Source organism: Acomys minous (genome assembly GCF_964271855.1).
Source record: "Acomys minous genome assembly, chromosome: 2".
In the NCBI taxonomy this organism is placed as follows: Eukaryota; Metazoa; Chordata; class Mammalia; order Rodentia; family Muridae; genus Acomys; species Acomys minous.
Window position 1 is genome coordinate 23,480,132 of NC_140484.1, and position 25,643 is coordinate 23,505,774.

At 40.0% G+C, this 25,643-nt stretch overlaps 1 protein-coding gene across 4 annotated transcripts in view; it reads right to left on the reverse strand.

The window, feature by feature from the left end:
• Positions 1-497: 497 nt before the first annotated feature.
• Positions 498-25,643, reverse strand: part of BTAF1 (B-TFIID TATA-box binding protein associated factor 1) — a 90,183-nt gene continuing 65,037 nt past the window's right edge. For all 4 annotated transcript variants that reach the window (XM_084763720.1, XM_084763719.1, XM_084763721.1 and 1 more), the window contains 15 exons: positions 24,107-24,308; positions 22,990-23,138; positions 20,532-20,684; positions 20,041-20,162; positions 19,793-19,960; positions 18,213-18,290; positions 17,908-18,037; positions 16,484-16,625; positions 16,274-16,404; positions 14,005-14,130; positions 12,877-13,029; positions 11,677-11,888; positions 4,295-4,454; positions 3,839-4,009; positions 498-2,041 (listed from right to left, as the gene is read on the reverse strand). In XM_084763720.1, the coding sequence (XP_084619846.1) occupies positions 1,898-2,041; positions 3,839-4,009; positions 4,295-4,454; positions 11,677-11,888; positions 12,877-13,029; positions 14,005-14,130; positions 16,274-16,404; positions 16,484-16,625; positions 17,908-18,037; positions 18,213-18,290; positions 19,793-19,960; positions 20,041-20,162; positions 20,532-20,684; positions 22,990-23,138; positions 24,107-24,308 (2,241 nt within the window). In that variant the 3' untranslated portion in view covers positions 498-1,897. The remainder of the gene's footprint in view (positions 2,042-3,838; positions 4,010-4,294; positions 4,455-11,676; positions 11,889-12,876; positions 13,030-14,004; positions 14,131-16,273; positions 16,405-16,483; positions 16,626-17,907; positions 18,038-18,212; positions 18,291-19,792; positions 19,961-20,040; positions 20,163-20,531; positions 20,685-22,989; positions 23,139-24,106; positions 24,309-25,643) is intronic.

The window sequence follows — 25,643 nt, forward strand, 5'->3', positions numbered from 1 at the left end:
GTTTCTTTTGTTGTGAAACTATAATGTGTGATTTCACATCTTACAACAGAAGGTTTTAAAAGTGTCATGTTCTCACAGAAAGGACAAGATAGCTTTCTCTCTCTCACTCTTTGAGAACTAGCTCGCCAGTATACACATGTGCTTTCTCAACAAACCTGTAAACTTTAAACTGCTTAGATACCTGGCTCCCAGCTCTGATTCTTCAAGTGAGGATTAAAAAAAGTAATATATGGTGTGAATTCTTCTGTCTCCTTACTATTTCCTCAATGACAAAACTGCCCCCTTGCTTTTAGAAGATATGGAAATAGCAAATACATAGTTTATAAAAAACACTCAAGTACACTGTATATTCTACATGAAATTGTTGAGTTTTTCCCCTTTTGGTCTTCTATATTTGAATATAAATTTATATACAAAGTGTGTGTGGCTTTTCAAAAACCCGTGTGTCTGGGCTGGTTGTTTAGTCTTCACTGTAAACAACACACAATTGCACAGTCTTTACAATTTGATATTTATTCTCGTGTGGAATGCTAGGTTCAGTATTACAGCATGGTTGTCAAGGCTACTCAAGTGTGACAAACTTCATATCTAAGTGCTGTAGAACTTTTAACTGTTTTAAACAAAACCCTTGTTATTGTACAATTGAGGTCTGATGGTTTTTAAGTTGATGCCTAGGTGTAGGACCAGACACAAACCTTAGGGATGCTTATTAACTGTACATATATACAAATATACTCCACATGTGTGTATACACAAGCATGTATTAATTTATGTGGGAAATTTATAAAATTTTATGTACATACACATACATGCATATCTACACACAGCTAGCCACCCTCACCGCTGAGCTGTTTTAACTCTAGCTCATTAGCCTGATGCTCAATTGTTATTGCTGTCTGGTAAAACTACATGATTTTAGTGCCAAAACCAGACGTTTTTGGGTGCAGGATGGACACTTGTGCATATAGATACATGTATCTTTGTATGCGTGTATATAAAGAGCAGTCCCTCCCTGTGTGTCAGCCATGCTCTATCACAGTAAACAGCTTTCACCACAGGGTTTGGAATTTTAAGCAGTGTAAAATCTATGTCTGAAAAACTGTGTGTTCATAGTTATAAAATAAATATATATATGCATTATATATGTGTATATGTATATGTGATTGAAACCTACTGAATACACATATGTTCTTTGAATCTGGCTGTATCCTAGCCATTAGATAAATTAGACAAAAACCCACCCTCTAACAGGATGCTATTGTAGCCTCAAATATACCAGTACCTGCATTTAGAATAGTTACTATACTTTAAAAGTGAACAAAATGATGTTAAAGATTTGAAAAACACTATATGCATTTGCGTTAAATATACAAAGGTTGCCACAGGGCCTGGTTCAATTCATTGCTTAACATTTTCATGTTCTAGGGCTGACTAATAATAAAGTCATTCTGAAATTCTGAAAAGTATGGCTCATTAAGGCTTTTATACAAAAGAAGCCCTATTTGTAATCAATTATAAAAACAAAGTACTAGTTTAAAGAACACAATGCATACAAACACCCCAGCACTGGTGGATCTCGCTGTGGACAGGTGACTGTGGAGGAGGCTGTCCCTGCGTAAGCACCTCCCTCCTGGTAGCACATGGAGACCTGGCCACGTCCTCGTCTGCAGCTGTTCACCATGTAAAATTTAAATCTTTTCACATTAACATTTAAATTTAATACAGTGCAAATATTTGAAAGTAACTTGTTCCCCAGTGAAACAAGGGCCAGCACTATGCTGAATATTCTTCAGAACTATTTATACATTCAGTTAAAGTTCACCATAGACGTAGGAATTTGCTGAATATCAGCAGAATGTAACTGAACTAGCAGCAGCTGCGTCCCATCGTGCAGCAGTCACTCAAGAGAACGCATGAAGGTCTCCAGGTTGTACTCAGAATCATACTGCTCGGCATCCCAGAGGTCACTCAGGCTTTCAAGAACTGATTTCATGCTCGCCTTTCCAGAAGCAGAGCTGTCAGCCTTTTCGGTTTTGCCATCCTAATAAAACAATGGCAGATAAAGTGAGTTTGTTTTGTTTTGTTTATTAGGCCTGGCTGTCCTGGAACTCATTGTGTAGACCATGCTGGCTTCAAACTCACAGAGATCCGCCTACCTCTGCCTCCCAAGTGCTGGGATTAAAGGTGTGTGCCACCACACCCAGTTTAACTCCAGAAATATCAAAGGGTAAAGGCTACAGCTCAAGGGTAGAATGCTTGCCTACTGTGCACCAGTAAGGCTAGGAAGCTCAGGGGTAAAGCAAGTGCCCTTGCACACTGTTGGACCCCAGAACAGCACAAAGCCAGGCACAGTCAATGCCTTGAGTCACAGCACTCAGGAGTTCAAGGTCATCCTCAGCTGCACTGCAAGTTCAAGTGCAGTCTGAAGATAATGTGAGAGCTTGTCTTAACCAATCAATTAAAAAATGAGAAGAGACATGGGTGAGAACAGGCACACGAGGGAGGGGCTTTGCTATTTGGCCCGAGACTGACCCTAACTTTCTGCCTCAACTTACAGAATGCTGGGGTGACAAGGCCTCAGCTACCATGGCTGTGATATTTTTGATGATTGCTCTGTTATCTAATATATCAGTAGTTTTGTCCCCCACAATAATGCCCACTATCTGTTCTAAGTGCCTGTACCGTGTTTTGTGTGTCATTTCATTTTATCTTAACACCATGCAATAAAGTAGGTATAGATGCTCAGAAGTTAATCTGCCTAAAGTTGCCAGTTACTAGGTTAGACCAGAAATGCCTACCCGTGAGTTCCACAAATTCCAGAGATTACTGGATCCCTTGAGCAGGAAAACACAATGCCTTGAGACAAGACATTGATGACAGTCAAAAGCCAACTTCAAACATCTGGTTTGGAAGGATTTGTGTGAACCAAAGTATCAATTGACTCACATGATGGCTCAGTAGGTAACCGCACTTGCCACCAAGCCTGACAGTTGAGTCAGGGGCCCAGGACCAGAGGGTGGAAGGACAGTACCCACTCCAAGTTATTCTCTGACCCCAGTGTTCTATGCATGTGCAACAACTGTCCCACACAGACCTTGAAATAAACGTAGTTTTAAAAACATGAAGGGTTAGAGGCTGGAGAGATGGCTCAGCAGTTAAGAGGTCTAGTACTCTTGTGGAGGGTCTCAAGCGCCCCACAGTGAGCAGCTCACAAACCTTAAAACTTCAGCTCCAAAGGATCCAATGCCCTCCTCAGGCCACCATGGGCCCTGAGCTCACATGCAGCAACACATAGTATGTAACAAGATATAATCTTTTTAAAAAAATATTTATTTAATTTTAAGTGCATTGGTGTTGTCAGGCCACCTGGAACTGGAGTTACAGGCAGTTGTGAGCTGCCATGTGGGTATAGGAAATTGAACCTGGGTCCTCTGGAAGTACAGCCAGCGCGCTTAACCACTGAGCCATTGCTCCAGCTCCCCAAAATACAACCTTTTATAAAAAGTAAAGCGAACATATTTTTTATTCTTCTATCTTTTTGTTGTGTTTGTTTGTTTGTTTGAGACAGGGTCTCTGTGTGTGAGCCTTGGCTGTCCTGGACTCACTTTGTAGACAAGGCTGCCCTGGAACTCAGAGAGATCCGCTTGCCTCTGCCTCCCTGAGTGCTGGGATTATAGGCGTGCACCACCACTGCGTGACTATACTTACTGTTCTTAATGCTTTTTACTTACAAATCCCAAAAGACTATGCCACAGAAGCCTGGGCAAACTTCAGAGTGCCCACACCCTCACAGCTCCCCACAGACAGAGACTGACTAAAGATAAGTCAGTTCCTTTACCTTATCCAGAGTGAACAGGTCAAGAAGCTGATCAGTGCCCATGCTCTGTAAACTAGAATTCTCTTGGCTAATAACGGTGTTGGCTATGTTCATTTTGAATTTCTGCAGGCCCATTATCTTCTCTTCTAGCGTTCCTCTGGTTATCAACCGGTAGACATTAACCACACGTTTCTAAATAAGAAAAACAACTGAACTGTAATGCAAACTGATAAACTCAGGATTGTCAAGCCAGCCGCTTTTATTACTTTATTTTTTTTAACTTTCACTGGAGCTTTCTCTGGTCCTGTAACTTAAAAATGTTTTCAGGAATCGTAGAACCAGGTTTTCTTAGCCATGCGAAAAGTGGTGGTGGAAATGATCCACAGATGTGAATGACCAGTCAAAGCACTTAGCATCACAGCAAGAGCTGGAACCCAGTCTCCACAGCTCTTATTAGTGGAGTGTTAGATGACTTACCTGCCCAATACGATGGGCCCGGTCCATGGCCTGTAGATCTCGCATAGGGTTCCAGTCATGCTCCACAAACACCACAGTGTCAGCACCAGTCAAGTTAAGCCCTAGGCCACCAACATGAGTTGTGAGTAAAAGAACGTCAATGGATGGGTCATTGTTAAACCTACAAACATAGATAACAAAAAACACAGTTAGTACATTTCTTACTCAGGATCCTTTAGTAAAATTAAAATACTGTTTTTAAAACCTATTGACAGCTGGGTGTGGTGGTGCACGCCTTTAATCCCAGCACTCTGGAGGCAGAGGCAGGTGGATTGCTGTGAGTTCAAGGCCAGCCTGGTCTACAAAGCGAGTCCAGGACAGCCAAGGCTAACACAGAGAGACCCTGTCTTGAAAAACTAAAAAACAAACAAACAAAAACTATTGTCTTAGTTAGGGTTTCCATTGCTGTGATAAAATACCATAAGCAAAAGCAACTTGGGGAATAAAGGGTTTTATTCCAGCTTTTAACTCTTAGATCCTAGTCCATCATCCATGGAAGTCAGGGCAGTAACACAGCAGGAACTGAAACAGAGGCCGTGGAAGAGTGGTGCTTACTATTGCTAGGCTTGCTCCTCATGGCTGACTCAGCTTTGTTTGTTTGTTTCTGGTAGCAGCTAGGACCAGGGTGGAACTGCAGAAAGTGAGCTGATCACTCCCATATCAATAAATTAAGGAAATGAACAGCAAGCTTGCCCAGAGGCCAATCTGGGGGCATTTTCTCAACTGAGGTTTCTTCTTCCAAATGACTTTAGCTGGTGTCAAGCTGATGTACAACTTGCCAGCACAGCTATGGTATGGATGCTTGTTACCCGCTGAGAAGAGAGTACCTTTTGGTATAAACATACTATGCTGGTCAAGCTCTCCTGTCTGTTAGGGGTGTCTACATTATGTTACAGAGGTGGGAATACCTGCTCTAAACATGCATGGTACCTTCCACAGGCAAATTCTTTGGACTAAATTAAAAGGGAAAATCAAACAGATGATCCTGCATTTGTCGTCCTCTGCTTCCTGACAGCAGATGCAATACCACCAGCTACCTCAAGCTTGTGCTGCCCTGACTTCTCCAACATCAACTGTATCTCTTTAATATAACACAATTTATATAGCATATATGCATGCATGCAAATCTGTAGAATTCATTCTAGAGATTATCAGAAATTTTATAACAGAAATAAGGCCAAACAAGTTACATTTTATACTAGACATGGACTGTTATAAATATATATATATATATATATATATATATATATATATTAATTAAAAACCCAACTCTAAGCTTTTAAAGTGTGGAAACCGAATGGGGCAGGGACGTCTTGCAGGGAAGGGAGTGGCAAACATTCAGGAGAGCTGTATTTACTAGTCTTAGAAGACACAGGAACATCAAGTAGTCTCTGGGAAAGAAGACAATTAGTAATAACAAAGTAGCAGCCATGTTTCTGGCAGATTAGAAGCTCTTTCAGTGTAACCCACTGTGACAAAAAGGATAATAAGTAATAACCCACTCCTTCAAAATGCTGTAACTGAAAAAACAAAGGGAATAATTGAGGTGAGCGCTTTGCAGAGGAACACGCTGGAGTAGCTTTGAACCCTGTCCCTAAGCTGAGTTGAGCAAGACCTTCCTAGGGGAGCTCGCTCCACTCCTTTTACCCAACATCTGAAGAAGACCCAGAGAAAGCTGAGGCTGAGAGTCTCTGAGCCTCTACTTGAGCAGCATCTTTGCAGGAAATAAGCGGACTCTACCAGATCACCTGGTAAGAAGAGAACTGGCCAGATCTGAAACTGTAGAAACAGACGCTGACGGAGGCAGCCAGGCTCCTTGCCAAAATGGTAAAGAAATAGCACAGTCATGGGCACTTTGTGTACCTTGGACTCATCTCCAGAACATATGGAACATGACGGGGAAATTTCCACAAAACCCATACTCCATGCTGAGGGCTGGGAAAAGACCAAGGAAGGGCTGACAGCAACTGGCCATTAAAGCCACTTGTTCTGAACTCTCATACACACAGTCTGGCTTAAAATGGATCCACAAACTGCACACCTCACCCATCATCATAGTCTGCTAAGAGGAACAGGGAGGAAAGGAATTAATTTAAAAATCTTACACCAAGAAAGAAACGCTGACTGACACATTCGCCTGTTCCCTGAAGTCCTGACTCACTTCCCAAGTGCAGGAATTTTAGACATGCCTAATTTGATTCGCTACATATTTTAAAACCTATTTTACCTGGTCTTTAAAACAAACTAAACAAGAAAACAACAAAATCCCAAAAAACAAAACAAAAACCCTTTACTTTTGTATAAATATCTCTAAATGTTCTTGCTTTCATTCTGCATTGCTCAGTTATGTTTTGTGTCTGTGCTGACCTTTCTTCAGACATTCTATTGTGTACTCTATTTTCCTTACAGCTTCTTCCCTTTCATTCCCTCCTTATACCCCCTTTCATTCCCTCTAAATTACTTTTCTTTTTTTACATGTATGGGTGTTTTGCCTGCATGCATGCCTGGTAGGAAGCCAGAAGAGGGTGTTGGATTCCTCTTAGAATTGGAGTTACAGGTAGTTGTGAGCCACTACGTGAGTGCTGGGAATAGGACTTGGGTTCTCTAAAAGAACAGCAAGTATTCTCAACCACTGGACCACCCTATCCCCTTTTTACTTCTTTGTTGTTGTTGCTTGTTTTGAGACAGGGTTTCTCTGTGTACATCTGGCTGTCCTAGAACTCTTTGTAGACCAGGTTGGCTTCAAACTCACAGTGATCCACTTGCTTCCGCCCTACAGAGTGCTGGGATTACAGGCGTGCACTACCTTTATTAATCTATATACTCTTCTCTCCGTGCCCCCCTCCCCCACCCCGCCACCAACTAGCCTACTTCCCCTTCTGATGTTAGATCACTGTACTACTGCTGTTCTTTATGCCCCGATAGTCACTGAAGTTAAAAGATGCATGTTTTCAAATGACTGGCAGCTGTGGCTGAGTCTGAGGTTAGTATTCTACTTCTGTAGTGGTGCAGGTGATCATACCCAGTACCCTAAGCAATGCCACCGAGTTGCTAGTTCACTGGGGAGGGATGACTTCTTCAGCCCACTACAAGCTAGTCCTCCCCAAGCACTGCAGACACTGGAGAGAAAGAGTACACTAGCGGAAAATTTTAAAGGGGGGGCGAGGGGGAAGGAAGAAAAGAAAAGGGGGGAAAAAACCAACTAATGAAAAAAGCCTAGATGTGCAAGTCCAAACAAAAGAATCATGAAAAAAACTTAAGGCAGTATGAACCCAGTAAGATGCAGAAGTTCCACAAGTTGGATACCAAGGACAGTGAGTCATATGAAATCTAAAAGACTCAAGGGGGAAAAATTATAACATTTAATGAGATCAAAGAGGATACAAATGAACATCTAAATATATTTAAAAGAAACAGTTGAAATGAGGAAGCCAATGAGGGATATGATGCAGAAATTCAATAAAGAAATAGAAATACTGGGGGCTGGAGAGATGGCTCAAAGGTAAGAGCACTGTCTGCTTTTCTAAAGGTCCTGAGTTCAATTCCCAGCAACCACATGGTGGCTCACAACCATCTGTAATGTGATCTGATGCCCTCTTCTGGCCTGCAGGTGTACGTGTAAGCACAATACTGTGTACATAATAAATAAATCTTTAAAAAAATAGAAATACTGAAAAGGTGGGTTCCAAGGATTGAAATTAGGTCACCAAGTTTGTACAGCAAGTGCCTTTTACCATCTGAGCCATATCATAAGCCCCAAATTGAAGATTCAGAAACAAAAAGCTAAGTCAAATGAAAAACTTAGTAAAAAATCTCACAGAATGGAGGAAGTTGAAGTCAGACTATCAAGGAAGAAGAAAACTTGAGAGCACTCAGGCAAAGATAATCGTGTGGGCAGAACATGAGGTCTATGGGACAGCACTGAGAGGCCAGGTTTACTACAGCATTAAGGTAATATTCACAGTAAAACCATAGGGAAAACTCCCAAATCGAGGGAAAGAAATGAACACCCAGATTCAGGCTGGATTTAGAATGCCAAACAGAGAAGAAGGAAAGCACCAAAACTGCAGGAAGCAGCACCTTGGCTGCATAAAGACATGTTTAATGTCATAAACAAGTACTGCTGAGTGAAGATAAACATCAGCCTCACACAGTAACAATGGCTTTAATGCCAACTTTCACCAACAGGAGGTCCAGAAGAAAAACACAAACTTTTTGTATTTTGGTTTTGGAGACAGGGTTTTCTCTGTGTAGCCATGGCTATCCTGGACTCACTTTGTAGACCAGGTTGGCCTCACACTCACAGCAATCCATCTGCCACCTCCCAAGTGCTGGGAGGCATGTGCCATTATGCCCGGCTGAACACACAAACTTTTAAATAAAGTAGCAATTCAAATTCTACATTCAAAATCAGTAACTTTCCTATATCAACAAACATGCTGAGAAAGAAAGAAAAAAAGATTCGAAAGAAAACTAATCTAGGAAATGAAAGAATTCTACAAAGAAAAATATTTATTTATAATATATGGAAAAAGTATCTTTCTATATATCTATAGCTGTCCTGGACTTGATATGTAGACCAGGTTGGCCTTGAACTCAGAGATATATTTGCTTCTGCCTCCCAGGTGCTAAGAAGAAATATATGTGCCACCACGCTCTGCTAGCAATGAAGATTTAAATACTGAAAAGGACACTTGAAGATGAAAAATCCTCTATGCCCAAATTTAGAAGATTGTGAAGAGTTATTCTACCAGATTCAATGAAAATTTCATCTAACCAACAACTCTATCAAAAAGTATACAGGCAGCACTAATAGGACTCAGTGGGGTTAATTAAATTAAAGAATGAAGTGGCATCTGAACGAAGTGGTAGGGTAGATCTTGGAGAAACGAGGGAGGGCTGAATATGATAAAAATAAAATATATAAAATCCTCAAGGAATTAATAAAATATTTCAACAACATAGTGGCACATGTCTTTAATCACAGCACTCAGAAACCAGAGGAGGCAGGTGTGTCTCTGAGTTTGAGCCTAGCATGGTCTACAGATTGAGTTCCAGACTAGCCAAGGATACATAATTGAGCCCTGTCTCAAACAACAAAACAAAAGGATTTCAATAACTCTTCACAAAAAATAGGAAAAGAAGTCCTGTTGATATTAAGTACAGAAAACCGTGGATAAGTCAACACTATCCTAAGCAGAAAGAAAAAGTAGCAATGTCACCTGACAGCTGATGTCAATTATATCTCCAGGCTACAGGAAATAGCATATTACAAGGGCACAGACACTGAAAACAATACAGTAAAACAAAGGAGCCAAATATACATTCATGTAGCTACAGCAACCTAAACTTCAACAAAATACTCAAAACACACACCGGATTCCATACAACCTTTTTAACTGACACTGCTGTGAAAACTGGATCTCCACACCTAGATCCCTGCCACCCTGTACAAAAACCAATTCTAAAAAATCAGAGTTGCGGGCATGGTGGCGCACGCCTTTAATCCAAGCACTTGGGAGGCAGAGGCTGGTGGATCGATGTGAGTTCGAGGCCAGCCTGGTCTACAAAGTGAGTCCAGGACAGCTAAGGCTACACAGAAAAAGCCTGTCTTAGGCGTGGGGGGAGGGGGGGAGACGGGGGACAAACAAACAAAAAACCCAGAGACTTTAATAAAGAACTGAAATTTCCTGGCTGTAACAGGCAAAAATAGGAAAACTAATTTAGGATATAACACAGTCATGGACATCCTTAAAAGGATTCCAGTCACTCAAGAAATAATGCTAAGAACTGACAAATAGGATCATATATAATTAAAAACCTGTGCATCAAAGGAACACAACTGAAGAGACAGCTTATATAACAAGGAAAAAAAAAACTTTGCTAACATCACAGAGGATTAATATGTAGACTATACAATGAACACAAACTAAACACCAAGAAATCAACCCAGTTAATAAATGGGCTAATGAAATGAAGAGAGAGTTCTTGAAAGATGTAATAGAACGGGCCATTAAATATATGGAGCAAAACAAAAAGACATCACTAGCTGTTAGAAAAATCAAAATTAAAACTTCACAGATTCTCAGGACAGTCATTAAAGCAAATAAGAAGCAGCTGAGGAGCAGACTTGGGGGAAAGCACTTATACAAGAGTGCTGGAGTTCAGAACCTATGAAGTGCCTCATGGGCACGGCACCCTGCTGTAATTCCACCTGGGGTGATCTGACTATGGAGACTACTACTTTCAACAGCTGTCCATCGACTGTCGTGGTTCTCTGAGTGCACTGTCCTGGGTTGGTGCATCAGTTTGTGCAAGGCCCCGTGTCCAGACCTGGAGGCCTTGGTGGTCTCCCAGTGGAGCACCTACTCTCTTCTGGACCTTCCATCCCCCCATTCTTTCCTAACACTCTCATCAGTCTGCGCAGAGTCCAGCCTTGCGTCCCTGCACCTGTCCTGATTCCCCACTGGGTGGAGTCTCTCAGATTTTTTGGGGCTAATATTCAATTCTAAGTGAGTATATACTATGTGTGTCTTTCTGGGTCCAGGTTACCTCACTCAGGATGATTGTTTTTCACAATTTGATCACTGCTCCTAGGCAAGAAGGCCTTGCTGGCACGCAGAGGAAGGGGATGCAGGCTATCCTGAGGAGACCTAATACTCTGTAGCCAGGCAGTAGGGAGGATGCCCCCCCATCACAGGTCTAGGTGGGGAGTAGGTCAGAAGGGGGCAGGAGGGTGGGAATGGGAAGATAAGAGCCTGTGGATAATAATTGGGATGTAGTACGAATAAATTAATAATAATAAAAAACACCCCCACAAAAACAAAGAAAAGAAAAAAGAAGGAAAGGAAAGAAAGACAGAAAAAAGACTAGCATTATTGGTAAGCTCTCAGTTTTACAAGACCCTGCCTCAAAGAATACATTAGAAGAGTATTTGAGGTTTGGGACTGAGCCTGGGAATCTGCTTTCTCAGAATGCTGACTCCATCAATGTATTCAGGCAGAGATTGCAGGACACACCTTCTGCCTCCTACACGAGTCAGTTTATTACCTGTTTTTAGCAGAGAAACAGTAGCGAGGCCAGAGATTTTAGCTAAGCTATCTATCTGCGTGCTTCCACCCTGACCCCTAAAAACAACGAGGAAGAAGCTGCAGTCATCTGAGACTTCCATTGTGCTCCTCGGGGTCTTTCCTATGCAGTCATTAGCTTCATCACAGGACTGCTTTACCCAGTATCACAGCTGCAGCCATTTACCCATGAAAACATTTCTAGGGGTAAATGCCTATAAAAGCAATAAATACACTTTATCATGACTTAACAGCTCAGGTTAGGGAGCCACTTACCGGGAAACAATAGAATGCCTCTGTCCAGGAGGTATGCTGCCGTCTAGTCTCAGGTAAGTGACGGAGGACAGGTGAGGCTTGAGCAGATCGTGTTCTACTATATCAAGCATGCTTTTCAGCTGACAGAAGATCAGTATTCTGTGCTGAGCCACAACAGACTCTGTGCCACTCTCCGAAGAGCTGCCATTTCCCAAACCACAGTCCAACAGCAACTTGGGAAAGAAAGTATTACACATCCATTCAACAGAAGCAGACAAGTACTTGCTACCAGACACTAGTTACTGCAAGTATGTCTATAGAAAGAAAAGGTAACTTTATTTGTAACCTCTATCAGCCCATTAGTACTCGGGCTAAAACTGACCGCCCAGCCTATATTACCCTTCTTTAGGTCTCTGAGATTTCCTAGACCTTTAGTAAATGTTAATTCAAGGAGGTGACAAAGATGTCCCAAACAAAATCTACAAAGTAACTTCTTTAAATGAAAAGATAAAAATATTTTAATAATGGATCGTATAGCCGGGTATGGTGGCACACACCTTTAATCCCAGCACTCAGGGAAGCACAGGCAGGTATAGCTCTGTGAGTTTGAGGCCAGCCTGGTCTACAAAGTGAGTCCAGAACAGCTGAAACTACACAGAGAAACCCTGTCTTGAAAAAACAAAAAAGGGATCATGCATAGTGACACACGCCTTTCTTTAATCTCACTAGTCAGAAAAGCAGGCAGATCTGTGAGTTTGCAGCTGGCCTGGACTACACAGTAAATTCCAGGCCAGACAGGGCTATATAGTAAGACCCTGTTTCAAAGGCCAAACAAACAAAAAGCCAGTCAAAAACATAACACTGTATGATTCCATTTACACGAAACAGTTAAACAAGTAAATCACAGAAAAGAGGGTAAGGACTGTAAAGGGAAGATGGGGAGTGACTAACTGCTCAGTAGGCAGTGGTTCTGCGCTAGAGTACTCAGATACTAGAGGGTAGTGACTGCTAAACAACATTTTGAGTATCAGGTCAGAACTGCACAGTTGAAACTAGTTAAAAATGGCATGCCATTTTTTTTAAAGCTGTATAAAAAATTCAGCAAGCCAAATTTAAAAACACAGAAAATGGTAAACAAATCAAATAATCTTTGGGAACAGCATTTTTTCCTAGTATTCTATATTAGTTACATGTTATTTTATCATTAAAAGCCATACATACTTGTTTCAAGGCTGAGAGTTTAGGAGCATGTTGAATATCATGAAGAGAAGAATTCTGAACTGCCAGTTTTTCAGTAGTACTCTTGAATTCTGGATGCTGAGGGGTTAAGACCAATGCTGGATGGTTGCACAATTTACGTAAGTATTGTAATGCCTTTAAAGAGGGAAAACAACTATGTAAGTGCATTTCATACCACAAGTGTTTGTAATTTTGCATCCTTTCCTTGCTATTCCATTTGTTTAGAAAATACCTACTCAGTGTTGAAGAACCAGTTCAGAGCTGGTCAAGATAAAAGATGCCTCATCCCACAACCATTTGCCACCTGACGCATGTAAGGACCAGAGTTCAGATCCCAAGAACACACACATTAAAAAAAAGAAAATCCAAGTGGGCATGCTGGAGTGCCAGTAATTCCAGTGCATAGTAGAAGGACACTGGATCCCCTAGCCAGATAAGCCTAAACAGCAAGCTTTGAGGCTCAGCAAGAGATTTTCCCTCATTATACAAAGTGAGGAACCATCTAGAAAGATATCTAGGTTAGGTGATGGTGGTGCATGCCTTTAATCCCAGAATTTGAGAGGCAGAGGTGGCTGGATCTCTCAGTTTGCAGCCAGCCTGGTCTGCAGGGTGAGTTCTAGGACAGCCAAGACTACACAGAGAAACCCTGTCTTAAAAAACCAAAAAAATTAAAAATAAATAAAATAAAAGCATTTTCTCATTGCTAATATTAGTATTAGCTGGGTATGGCAGCACATGCCTATAATCCTAGCACTCTGGAAACAAAAAAAGATGAAAATCAAGAGCCAGGAGATGATGGTGCACACTTTTAATTCCAGCATTTGGAAGCAGAGGCAGAGGCAGAGGCAGGCGGATCTCTGAGTTGGAGGGCAGCCTGGTCTATAGACCAAGTTTAAAAAAAAAAAAAAAAAAAAAAAGGAGGAGAATCAAGAGTTGCAGCTCACATACCTTTAGACATTGTGAGCATTAAACCAGCAAATAGGTAATTTGACAATTCTCATGTTATATACAATGTTGAAAAAAAGAAAAATACACATTTTTGTGTTTTATATAAAAACTGCCGCCATAAAGAACATTCTTTGATTTTTTAAAGTAGTCTATAAACTCTACCTGGAATACATGACCTGTAGCTTTAAGTTTTGGTTTTTCAGTTTCGTCTGAAAGTGCAGCTGAAGACACGGTCTCATCAACATCACATTTGGCGCGAGACTTAGCAAAGTCTTCATAAAGCTGAACCTGTGAAATTATACCCATGGAAACAGTTAATACAAATCTAAATATATGTATATTATATATATATACCAAGAACAGTAAATTAAACCAGCCTTCATAAATGAAAGCAAATTATAACACCTATACCTCACTGTTGATATTAGAGATTATTCACTCCATCTGTGTGTAAATTCCTTTAAAATGAAAGGAACTTAAAGAAAAAATTTCAAAAACTAATGTGTTAAGTCAGCTGCAAAGTATTAAACACACACACTAAATTTTTCTACCATTTAGGAAAATGTATTACCAATAAAAAGGAATCAGATCCATCAGTACATTCTGAGTCTAGACTTTAAGCAGACTGTAAGAGGATGTAACTGCTAGTTTAAAGCATTCCCTTGTACTTACTAATATAATGCAAAAGGAAATAAAATCTATCAAGGATGGAAGAACAAAACTCACAGAACACAAAACCCATAAATGCTAAACAAAGCTAAAATGTCACTTCTCTCTGGAGCTCCCTTCCTATAGACTCTGTGTGTGTGTGTGTGTGTGTGTGTGTGTGTGTGTGTGTGTGTTTTGGTTTTTGAGACAGGGTTTCTCTATGTAGCCTTGGCTATCCTGGACTTGCTTTGTAGACCAGGCTGGCCTCTAAATCATAGATCCGCCTGCTTCCTTTGCCTCCTTGAGTGTTGGGATCACAGGCATGCGCCAGCAAGCTCCACTTCCTCTAGACTATCTTAATGTATGGTTTTTTGCCTATACTATAGTACGATCACCAGAAAATTACCATAAATTTTTTCACAAAGGGCAAAGAGTATCTCATTACTCTTAAAGACATTCCTTTCAAGAAATAAATTTGTTTGTCTCTTTCTTTCCCCGGAGACAGAGTCTTTCTATGTAGCTCTGGCTGACCTGGATCTCACTCTGTAGACCAGATGGTAGGGCACAGAAGAATCAGAGTTCTCCACCCCGCCCATAAGCCCACGGTGACCTGGCTAATGGGAAATACACTAATATGTACCAAAGAAGGAAAAGGTAAGATTTTGGGTGATTCTGTGAGTTTTTGATTTATTTGACCTTACCAAGCCAACCAAAACTGAAACAGAATATAAGCTAACAATTCAGGCAGAACAGTCAGACAGAAATGGTTTCTATGAGAAGAGTACAAGCGCAATAAACTCTCTTCTAATCAGAAATGGGAAAAATGTATTTGGAACACGAACAGGAAACAACTAATATTTCAAGAACAATAACCTCCCAATGACCAAGATTTTACATTTAACTCTAACAGTATGGTTAGGCAAGTTAGCTACTTTTTTTTTTGAGTTCTGCTGTATTTGTAAAAACAGGGAGTATATAATATCTATAATGTTGTCATAGGATGACACAACACCACCCACAAACAGATTTTAGCCCTGATAAAGAGTTTTTTTGAATACTGATACCCTCTCTGCCCCTTTTTGCTTCTCAAGTTTCAGTTACCATTGGTTTGAAAATTCTAAATAAAAATTCCCAAAATAAATAATTTCTATTGTGAAATCACATAACACTTTGTGTGGTAAAATCCTATGCCATCCCATAATCTTCTGCCAGGAATGTAAGTCACTGATGTGCAAACACATCCATGTCACATTCAGCAGCTGTCCATCAGTCATGTGGTCCCAATTCCAATACAGACTGTCCAATCTACTGTCACAATTCTTTAAGCCTTCTTTCACTCAACAACAGGCCCAAAGTACAAGAGCAATGAGGCTAGAGGTTGGGGTGTGCCAAAGAGAAGTCACAGTGCTTTCTTTAAGTGAAATATCTGGGGTGGGGTGGGGGTGGGGGGTGATTACTTGGTGGTTTGGGGCCAGAAATCAAAGAATTATTTCCTTACACTTGGAGGAGAGAAGAGCATTGGTCTCTATTATAATCTACAAAATACAGATCACTCTCCTTAGAGAAAATATGCTGTCCCTTTGGAGGGAAATCCCCTATTCTTCTCCACTAGAGTAAGATGTGGTTCATGTTTACACTTGACTCTTAACAGCATGATTTAAGGAATCTGGCCAGAAAGTCACCAAATAAACTGGGGAATATGATTATCTATGGCATCTGATAAAACTAAAGGCTGTCCTGCAAATAACATTCTACCAGCAACCGCAATGACCACACTTCTCACCTGGAGAGGGCTAAGAGTACAATAATAGTCTTGAATAATTTTAGGTGGAAGATCCTGCAAAACATCTTCTTTCATTCTTCTCAGAAGGAATGGCAGGACTTGCCGGTGCAGTGCATCCATTGCAAGAACCCCTGTCAACAGTGAGAACAGAGCATTAATGTCTGAATAAGTCATACTCATGCCAATGGGGACCTATTGTAACTCTTTTACCTGCTTCTTGTTCTCGACTGGAGCTTCGTGCATCCCTACTCGCTAATATGGGTTTGCCATATCGAGCAGCAAACTGGCGTTCAGTACCCAAAAATCCAGGCATAAGGAAATCAAATAATGACCACAACTCCAAAACATTGTTCTGAATAAAAAGAAACACCAATTACCTTTCCTTCATTTGGGGAAATATCATTTCTCAGTACACTTGGATCCTAATGTACCTCCCCCCCCTTTCTCTTCATCAGCCAAGCTCTGGCTCAGCATGTACATTTGTCCTCTAAATGGACAGCCTTCTAACCCCACTAAAGCTCTGCAGAACAGAACCCACCTGACAGCTTCAAAACTAAACTATTAAAGTAGAAGAAGAGGAAAGAGATGACCTTTTAATTAGACAAAGCCTCAAACCTTCTGATGCCTCAAGCAAGTATAAATAGTAACCCATTTAAAACCTAAACATTGATGAGCATGGTGGCACAAAGCCTTCAATCCCAGCTCTTGGGAGGCAGAGGCAGGCTGATCTCTGGAAATTCAAGGTCAACCTGGTTAACAGACTGAGTTCCAGTACATCTGGGGCTACACAGAGAAACCTTGTTTCAAAACACCAAGAAAAAAAATTAATAATAATAAAATCTGAAAGTCATCCTTCCCCCTTTTAATGTACTTCAAAACAAACACATACAAAACAACATTGGGCAAAGGGTTTAATTCAGTGTTTAATCTTGAAATCTTTGATGCCCTAGCTTTGATCACTAACAAAAAGAAATTCTCTCTCTCTCTCTCTCTCTCTCTCTCTCTCTCTCTCTCTCTCTCTCTCTCACACACACACACACACACACACACACACACACACACACCACCACCACCACCACCACCACCAACAACAAAAACCACAACCAACCTTCCCACCCCCGCCAGTAAATTTAGAAAAAGTCTGTAAAAGGAAAGGTTGTCTTTGATAATTATCAAAATATGCAGTGCTATACAATGCTTACTTCTAGGTCAACCAGGGCTATATACTGAGACCCTGTCTCAAAACAAAAACAAACAAAACCCAACCAAACCTGTTTAGCTATTGCCACCTACAAAGGAACCTTTAATATGTATTTATTTTATGTATATGAGTGCTCTATCCACTATTCATGTACACCTGCAGGCTAGAAGAGGGATCACATCTGGATATAGATTATTTTGAGCCATCATGTGGTTGCTGGGAATTGAACTCAGGACCTCTGGATGAGCAAACAGTACTCTTAACCACTGAGCCATCTCTCCAGTCCCCCAAAAAACCTTTAGAAAAACAATTCAACTATTGGAAATCTGTCATCTTTATAAACAAAAAGACCCCTCAATTTAATGCTAAATGCTATGCCCCCTGGTAAACTTACTATTCTTGTTTTTAAATAGAAAGAACAGAAAATAATTACCTGAATTGGTGTTCCAGAAAGAATAATCCTATAGTTAGCAGTCAGTTGTTTTACTGCTTTTGACAGTTTGGTTTTCCCATTTTTTATGACATGGCCTTCATCAAGAATACAGTAGTTAAATTTAATATTTCTAAGGAAAAAACAAAAATTGTTATAATCTTTTCCTGTATACCAGATATTATAGTAACAATGTTAGAAGCAGAAAAATTAAGTGTTCTCAATTTCAATATCAAATTTCTCTTTTCTTATTTTTGCTAGAAATATTTCATGGAAATAGATTTTTGAAAGAGTATTTGAATTCTTACCTAAAAAAGTCTATGTCATTCCTCACAACATCATATGAAGCTACTATGAGATTATGCCTTTTTACTTGATTCTGTAACCTTAAAAAGAAGAAGAAGAAACAGGAATTACTAATTTCTTAATACAATTTTGTTTGGCTTTTTTTATTTGTTTTGAGACCAGGTTCTCTGTGTAGTTCTGGACTCACTCTGTCAACCAGGCTGGCCTCAAACTCAGAGATCCATCTGCATCTGCCTCCAGAGTGCTGGGATTACAGGCTAAAGGTGTATGGCACTGCTACCCATCTTAATACAATGTTATTAGTATAACTATAGCTACTATTATAGTGTAAATCTGCCTACTGAGTACTTGTGTTCAGGAAAAAGGATGAGCAACTAACTCAAAATTTGGCAAAAGCTTTGTATCTCTTCTTCTGGGATACATTAATTCCTTTACCACTCAGCCCAAATGGGAATTATCAATCATATATCCCCATAATGAATAAAGAGCATCAGAACCAGGTTTAACTATTCAGAAGAGTTTATTTTATGAGCAGTCTGTTATGTGCAGGACTGAGATCTCTGATGGAAGAGGAAGACCTACTTAGTATTGTAGAGCTAGGAGATTGTGGGTTTGGAACTGCCCGGGGACATTTTACCCACCACTGTAGAATAAACTCAAGTAAAGATCAATTTGATAAATTACATTTGGGAAGGAAGAACACGTAAGAGGACTCTAGTTGTTTCTAAAGCAATAATCCAGCCTTAAAATTCCCAAGGGAGTGAACTGATATTCCTTGTTTACTTAAGCTAACTTGAATTAAATTCCTATCGATCACTTACAAATGCATGAACGCTAAGAGACACTCTATAGGAATTGCTCAAGTGCTTACGCTCAAATCCTCACTTTGTCTACATAACAAACTTAAGTGCTCTTGGACCCAGGCCCTATGCTTCACACTCATCTCCAAATAGTAGACATTAAAGCAGTGGTTCTCAACCTTCCTATGGCTGTGACCCTTTCATATATTTCCTCATGCTGTGGTGACCCCCCAACCATAACATTTCTGGTGTTTCTACTTCATAACTTTGCTACTGTTACGAATTGTAAATATCTGATATGCAGGATATCTGATATGCAACCCCTAAAGGTATCTTGATCCACAAAATTGAGAACCACCACCTGAGAGGGTGACTGTGAGTATACAATTGTTGGCATGACAGTGGTATATCTAGAGCAGCCATTATGAACCAAGTATGTATAAAGAAAGCAAAAGAAGAAGAAGAAGAAGAAGAAGAAGAAGAAGAAGAAGAAGAAGAAGAAGAAGAAGAAGAAGGAGAAACTGAGAGAAATAGGTACAGAATGGAAGAAAAGAACAAAGAGCACACAGAGTGGACATGGCTGCTGGTCATTTCTCATCCACAATGTTTTTAGCCACAATGGGTGGGACAATGGTTTAAGTCCTTCATGCTGGTGAGCTTCTTACCACGTCCTTAAGCTGGGTTTCTATGGTTATAATTATAGAGCTAACTATAGTTCACTTCTAATAAAGTTTGTACTTCCAAAATACTTAGAATATGCACTCTGGTTGTACATCTCTTACCTTATCCTTTCAGTAGGAGGGCCGGTGTAATGCAATGGATTGAGATATTCTCTGGAGCAAAATTTACCTACTTCGTCTACCCAATGACCTGTTAATGTCGGTGGACACACCACCAAGGAAGGAAGTGGCATACATTCTGCCAATTTTGATCTTGCATATTCCTGGGCCCTTTACAAAAGAAAAAATAATCAAGCATTTGTTCACACTGATCAGATTTAGATGTTTTTTGAAATAACGTGTTAAGTTACCTCTGGCAATGATCCCCTGCTAGAATGCAGATAGACTGCAGCGTTTTCCCTAGGCCCATGTCGTCACACAGGATGCCATGAAGCTTGTACTTATTAAGAAAGGCTAACCAGTTCACACCATCCTAAACGGTTGGAGAGAGAAATGAAAACTATAAACATAAACAGATCATAACAATCTTTTTCTTAGCAGAGCGCTATGGTATACACCTACTAATACTAGCACTCAGGGAGGCAGAAGCAGACAGATCTCTCTGAGTTCAAGGCCAGCCTAGTTTACAAAGTAAGCCCAGGACAGCCAAGGCTACACAGAGAAACCCTGTCTCAGAAACCGAAAGAAAGGGGAAGAAAATAAAATGTTGTAAAACATATTTGCATGAATCTAAATCTTTGTATGAGTAAGAGAGAGATTAATATAGGACATTAAACCTACGACTTTACTAAATTAAATAGAAAAGGTGACTTCATATTTATAAAATGAAACATGAACTTACCTGTTGATACTTTCTTAGTTCAGCATTGATTGGTACTGGGATCTTGTAATTTTCTAACTTCTTTCCATCTAATAATTGCTCTAAAAAGTGTCGCTCTTTTGCTTTCAACTGGATTAACTCTTCTGACATGTTTGGAGGATCTGGAATGCCTGCCTAAAATTATTTTTAAAATGTATTACTATTAGGTTGGAGTAGCAGCTCACTTGTTGCATGTTTGACTAAATGCAGAAACCCCAACTACAACCTCAGCTTTACATTTGTAAAATCGCAGCATTCAGGGGTTGGAGGTAGCACTCAAGTTCACGCTCAGCTACACAGAGAATTTGAAGTCAGCCTGAGCTACCTAAGATCCTGTCTCAGAAAGAAGTATTAACAGATGCTTGTTCCTTGTGTGGGGGAAGGGGAAAGGTCTTGATCTCACTAGATAGTGCATGCTATTTACTAAAATTTTCCATCCTAAAGTGTTACCAACATAAACATTCACACAGGAAAAAGTAATGAAAATTAGTATAAAGACTTCATGGTAAATATATCTAAAGGTTTTAAAAGATGTTAAAAGTGCTTGAAAATTAGACAAAGAAGGTATTTTAAAGAACATAATTAGGACTTTATTTTGCAACAAGTGTTAATAAAGAAACAAAGATAAGTAGTCTAATTTGCATTCCATAATGTTATTGAAAACTATCAGTTTTGCAGTGTTCTGATGTCCCCAGATATTAAATATCAAAATATGGTATGTGAAAGTCCCAACAAATCCCCCCAATTTTTCTATTTTATAACAAAGAAGGAATTGTGCTCTTTTCTAATTTTGTTAACACCTGACACCTGTACAGTTCAGTGGCAAAATTGCTTGAGCCTATGAATCTAAGCAAGAGCACCAAATGTACTTGTGTCATTTATAACTCACCAGCCAGCTTCATCTAGGAAGGCCCTTGCTAGGTTGGTGAAAATGGGAAGAGCTACTCAATCTCATCCTTGAGCATGAGGCAGAACTGAAGTGTATACACAGCACTTCTGTTCCTTTTCAAAAGACAATATATTGGAGTGGGGTGTAGAAGAACTTTAATCCACAACACAGCTACTCTGCCTGGAATGTACTCACCTTTAATCCCAAACAATGAAGATAAAGTTAGTTTATACATAGAAGCAGCCATGTTTGAAAGTGATATTTAATTGAAAGGCAGACAAAGTGATGAATCAGAGAAAGATTTGACAGAGTGAGTCAGGACAGGATATGCCCAACTCTCATTAGAAAAGACAGGAAAAAGAGGATTTAGGAGAATACCATAGAGGGAGGGAGGAGACAGTTTTATATAGACAGGTTGGAGACAACAAGCTAGACAGAGGTTCAGACAGAACAAGCCAGAGAATGAGAAAGAGCCAGAAGATTAGAACAGATTGCTAGAGTTTGAGGCCAAACCGAGCTATTCAATGAGAAGTCAAGAGAAGCCAGATTGAATCAGTCAGCTTAGAGAGGAGTCTGAGATGTAACAGCTGAGTTGAACCAGCCAGCCAGAATTAAAAAAGAACTAGAAAAGGTGAGCTTATTCAACAGTTAAGTCTCAGAGGCTGAAAACATTCTAGGCCTAAATTAGGTTGTACGGAGGCTAGAAGCTTACAAGACTAGGCTGAGGTTAGCAGATGGAGGCAGTAAGCCTCTATCCCATCAAATTCTGTGACATACTGTGATGTTCATACAGACATCCTGACTGTATCCAGCCTTATGTTTCAACACTAATTTGACAGATGGTGTGTGCTCATGCATTAAGGCCAATGAAAGATATCAGGGGTCCTGCTCTGTCACTCTCCAGCATCATCCCTTTAGTCTCCCACCAAATCCAGAGCCAGGCTGACAGCCAGCAAGCCCAGTGATCCTCCTGTCCCTGCCCCTTAGTGTCAGAGTGACGGGCATGTGTGGCCACATTTAATTTTTATGTAGGTTAGGAATTCAAACTCAGTTCCTCATACTTGTGCAGCAAGCACTCCTACCCACTGAGTCATCTTCTTGGCCATTCATACTCTTGAGATAAATGAGATAATATTTCTGAGGCAGGGGTTATAGCTAATTGGTGGAATGCTTACCTACCATGTATAAGGTTCTATGTTCAATCCTCAGTACCATTAAAAAAATCCAAATACAAAATATTTACAATTATTAACTTTGGATCACCATACAATTATTATTCTTTTAAAACAAATTTTGTCCATAGAGATCTAAAAAATACATTAACAAATCAGGTTTGTGTTTGCTTGTTTGTTTGGAGGAAGGCATACATTACAGCGCCATCAACCTGAGGTATTATCTTAGGGATAGACCGGAGTTCAATCCTCTGACCTCCATCAGAGGCACATACACCCCACGACACAGAGACTCAAAATAAATGTTTAAAAATAAAAAATTATTTTTATGAAGTTATAGAAAACAGTAAATTAATAATCCAAAATCTTTTCAACTTACCTCAAGTGGCATCAGTCTAATTAGTGTTGCAAAGCACTGAGTAGCCATGAATCTCACACTGTCTGTCTGGTCACTCATTCTTCCCAACACAGGAACAACTAAAAGGACAATATATGGAACAATACCAACATCCAATTGTTCCATAACACCTGCATAAGTCATCAAGGAAATTTCCAAATACTTCCCAGGTAGATGATAGCTTTACAAACTAGTATACCAAGATTGTAACTTCAGCATTAAAAAAAAGTTTTTTGACATTTTCACATATGTATGAAATATATCCTGATCACGCTGCTTTTTACTATTTGCTGAGATAAGGTGGCATTTAAGCCTAGAATGGCTTGAACTCTTTATCCTCCTCCCTCTACCTTTTGAGCGCTAGGATTACAGATGGGCACCATCCTGCCAGGCTCAAGATAATGATTTCTGTTAGCAATTATAACTATATTTGCATGTTGGTGCTCTTTTTAAAATATTATGTAACTATCATAATTAAAAATATAAAATTGGAGCCAGGCTTGCTGGCACATGCCTTTAATCCCAGCACTCGGGAGGAAGAGGCAGGTGGATCTCTTTGAGTTCGAGGCCAGCCTGGTCTACAAAGTGAATTCCAGGATAGCCAGGGCTATTATCCATAGAGTCAATTTCCCTGTGACAACTCAGTATCACACAAAGATGAACTCCTAACTTGTTGCCAGGAGCATAAAAGTCACCACCTGGATATACTCAACCCAAGACTGTGGCTGTGAAAATTCTGACCCAGGTTTCTACTGCTCTGAGCGTATCCACCTTTCTTGCTTTGGCACATAGGGTCCATACATTCTGAATCAAACAATGGCTGCCATGTCCTTCAAAAGAGCTTGCAGTACATTTCAAGACTGGTATGTTTCAGTAAAAGGCAAAACTTCACATGATCCGAAGAAAAACCAGAGTTTAATTATCTTATATATTTCAACAATTTTCCCCTAAAAAAATGAACAAAGTTTGGAAACATACATTTAGGGTAAATATAACCTACCTAGTACTTAATACTAACGAAACATTAAATATAAGATAAATAGATCACTTAGAAGTTGAAAATTACATAAAGCACTTTGTTTGACAAAATAAAGGATACAGGCAAGTGCTTCAATTGCACCTTCTTGTTTGACATTGTCATCAATTGCTCCTAGCCACGGAAGTACCTTCTCCAAAAAGATATTCATTGTTTCCATGGTAGCTATTTTACTCATGACACCTATGCAACGAGCTGCCATGTGCCTCACTGCAGTGCTGGGGTACTGAAGGCACATATAAAGATGAGGCAAATGCTGTATCAGCTAAAAATAGTAAAAAAAACAAAAACAAACAAATAAACAAAAAAAACCCCAATTACATTTATTAGGGAATACATACAGAGTTTGGTGTTTCTGATTTTGTTCTAGGTAACATATTTTGGTAGGTATTTCTAAGTCTTACCACAACATTATGACCGCAACAATATTCCACTGTTAAATGTCCACTGCATAGAACATTAAGGCAACAAATGATAGGCAAATACTTGTTCAACAGTGAGGCCAGCCTCACATGTCAGCTGAGTACAGGGGGATAAAAAGGGAGTTCTTACCCTCCTAAATATAAAAGATTCCTAGAAGGGCTTACAAAAATGTCAGCGAGGTCTGATAGAATTGTGCTGCCTAATGACTATTTCATTTAACCCTTCTTTATGTAAGGCCATAGTACTGGAATCGCAAGACGTTGGCTTGGAACACCTTGAGAACCTAAGGAAGCGGTTGAATAAATACTTTACCAAAATACTGTTGGAGCATATTTTAAAATAGGCAAATGTTTGGAATCAAATTCTTAGTTTTTGGAAGTCTGTAGAAGAAAAGAAAAAAGCTTCAGAGCTTAAAAATGGGTGAAAAGTCTCAGTTCTGAAAGGGCTTTCTGTCAAGCCTGCTGACCCAAGTTTGATCCCCTCCTCCCTTGTGGCTGATGGAGAGAACTGACTCCCAGAATCTGTTGTCAGTCCTCCCCACATGTAGCATGGGACACACACACTAAATGACATTTTAAAATAAAGATAATTTAATCAAAAAAAAAAGGGAGGGGGGAGTTCTTGGTGGCGCATTCCTGCAGTCCCAACACTCAGTAAGACAGAGGCAGGTGGATCTCTGTGAGTTCGAGGCCAGCTGGGTCTACAGAGCTCTGTTCCAGAACAGCAAAGGCTACACAGAGAAACCCTGTTTAGAAAAATAAAACAAACAAACAAACAAAACCCAGCCAGGCAGCGGTGGTGCCTCCCAGGACTTGGGAGGCAGAACCTGGTGGATCTTTGAGTTCAAGGCCAGCCTGGTCTACAGAGTGAGTTCCAGGACAGCCAAAGCCACACAGAGAAATCCTGTCTCAAAAAACAAACCAAACAAAAAAGAGAAGATGGGGAGAGCTTTCTCTGAGATGAGGATTTGCTGGCCTCAACCTTCTGTACATAAGAAATCCTTCTACTTAAGTTTCAGTGAGACTGAGAAACAGACACAGGCCACTCACTCTATGGCTAATTAGAAATTCTGTATTTTTTTTTCATTTTGGTTTTTTGAAATAGGGTTTTTCTGTGTAGCTTTGGCTGTTCTGGACTTGCTTTGTGGACCAGGCTGGCCTGGAACTCAGGAGGTCCA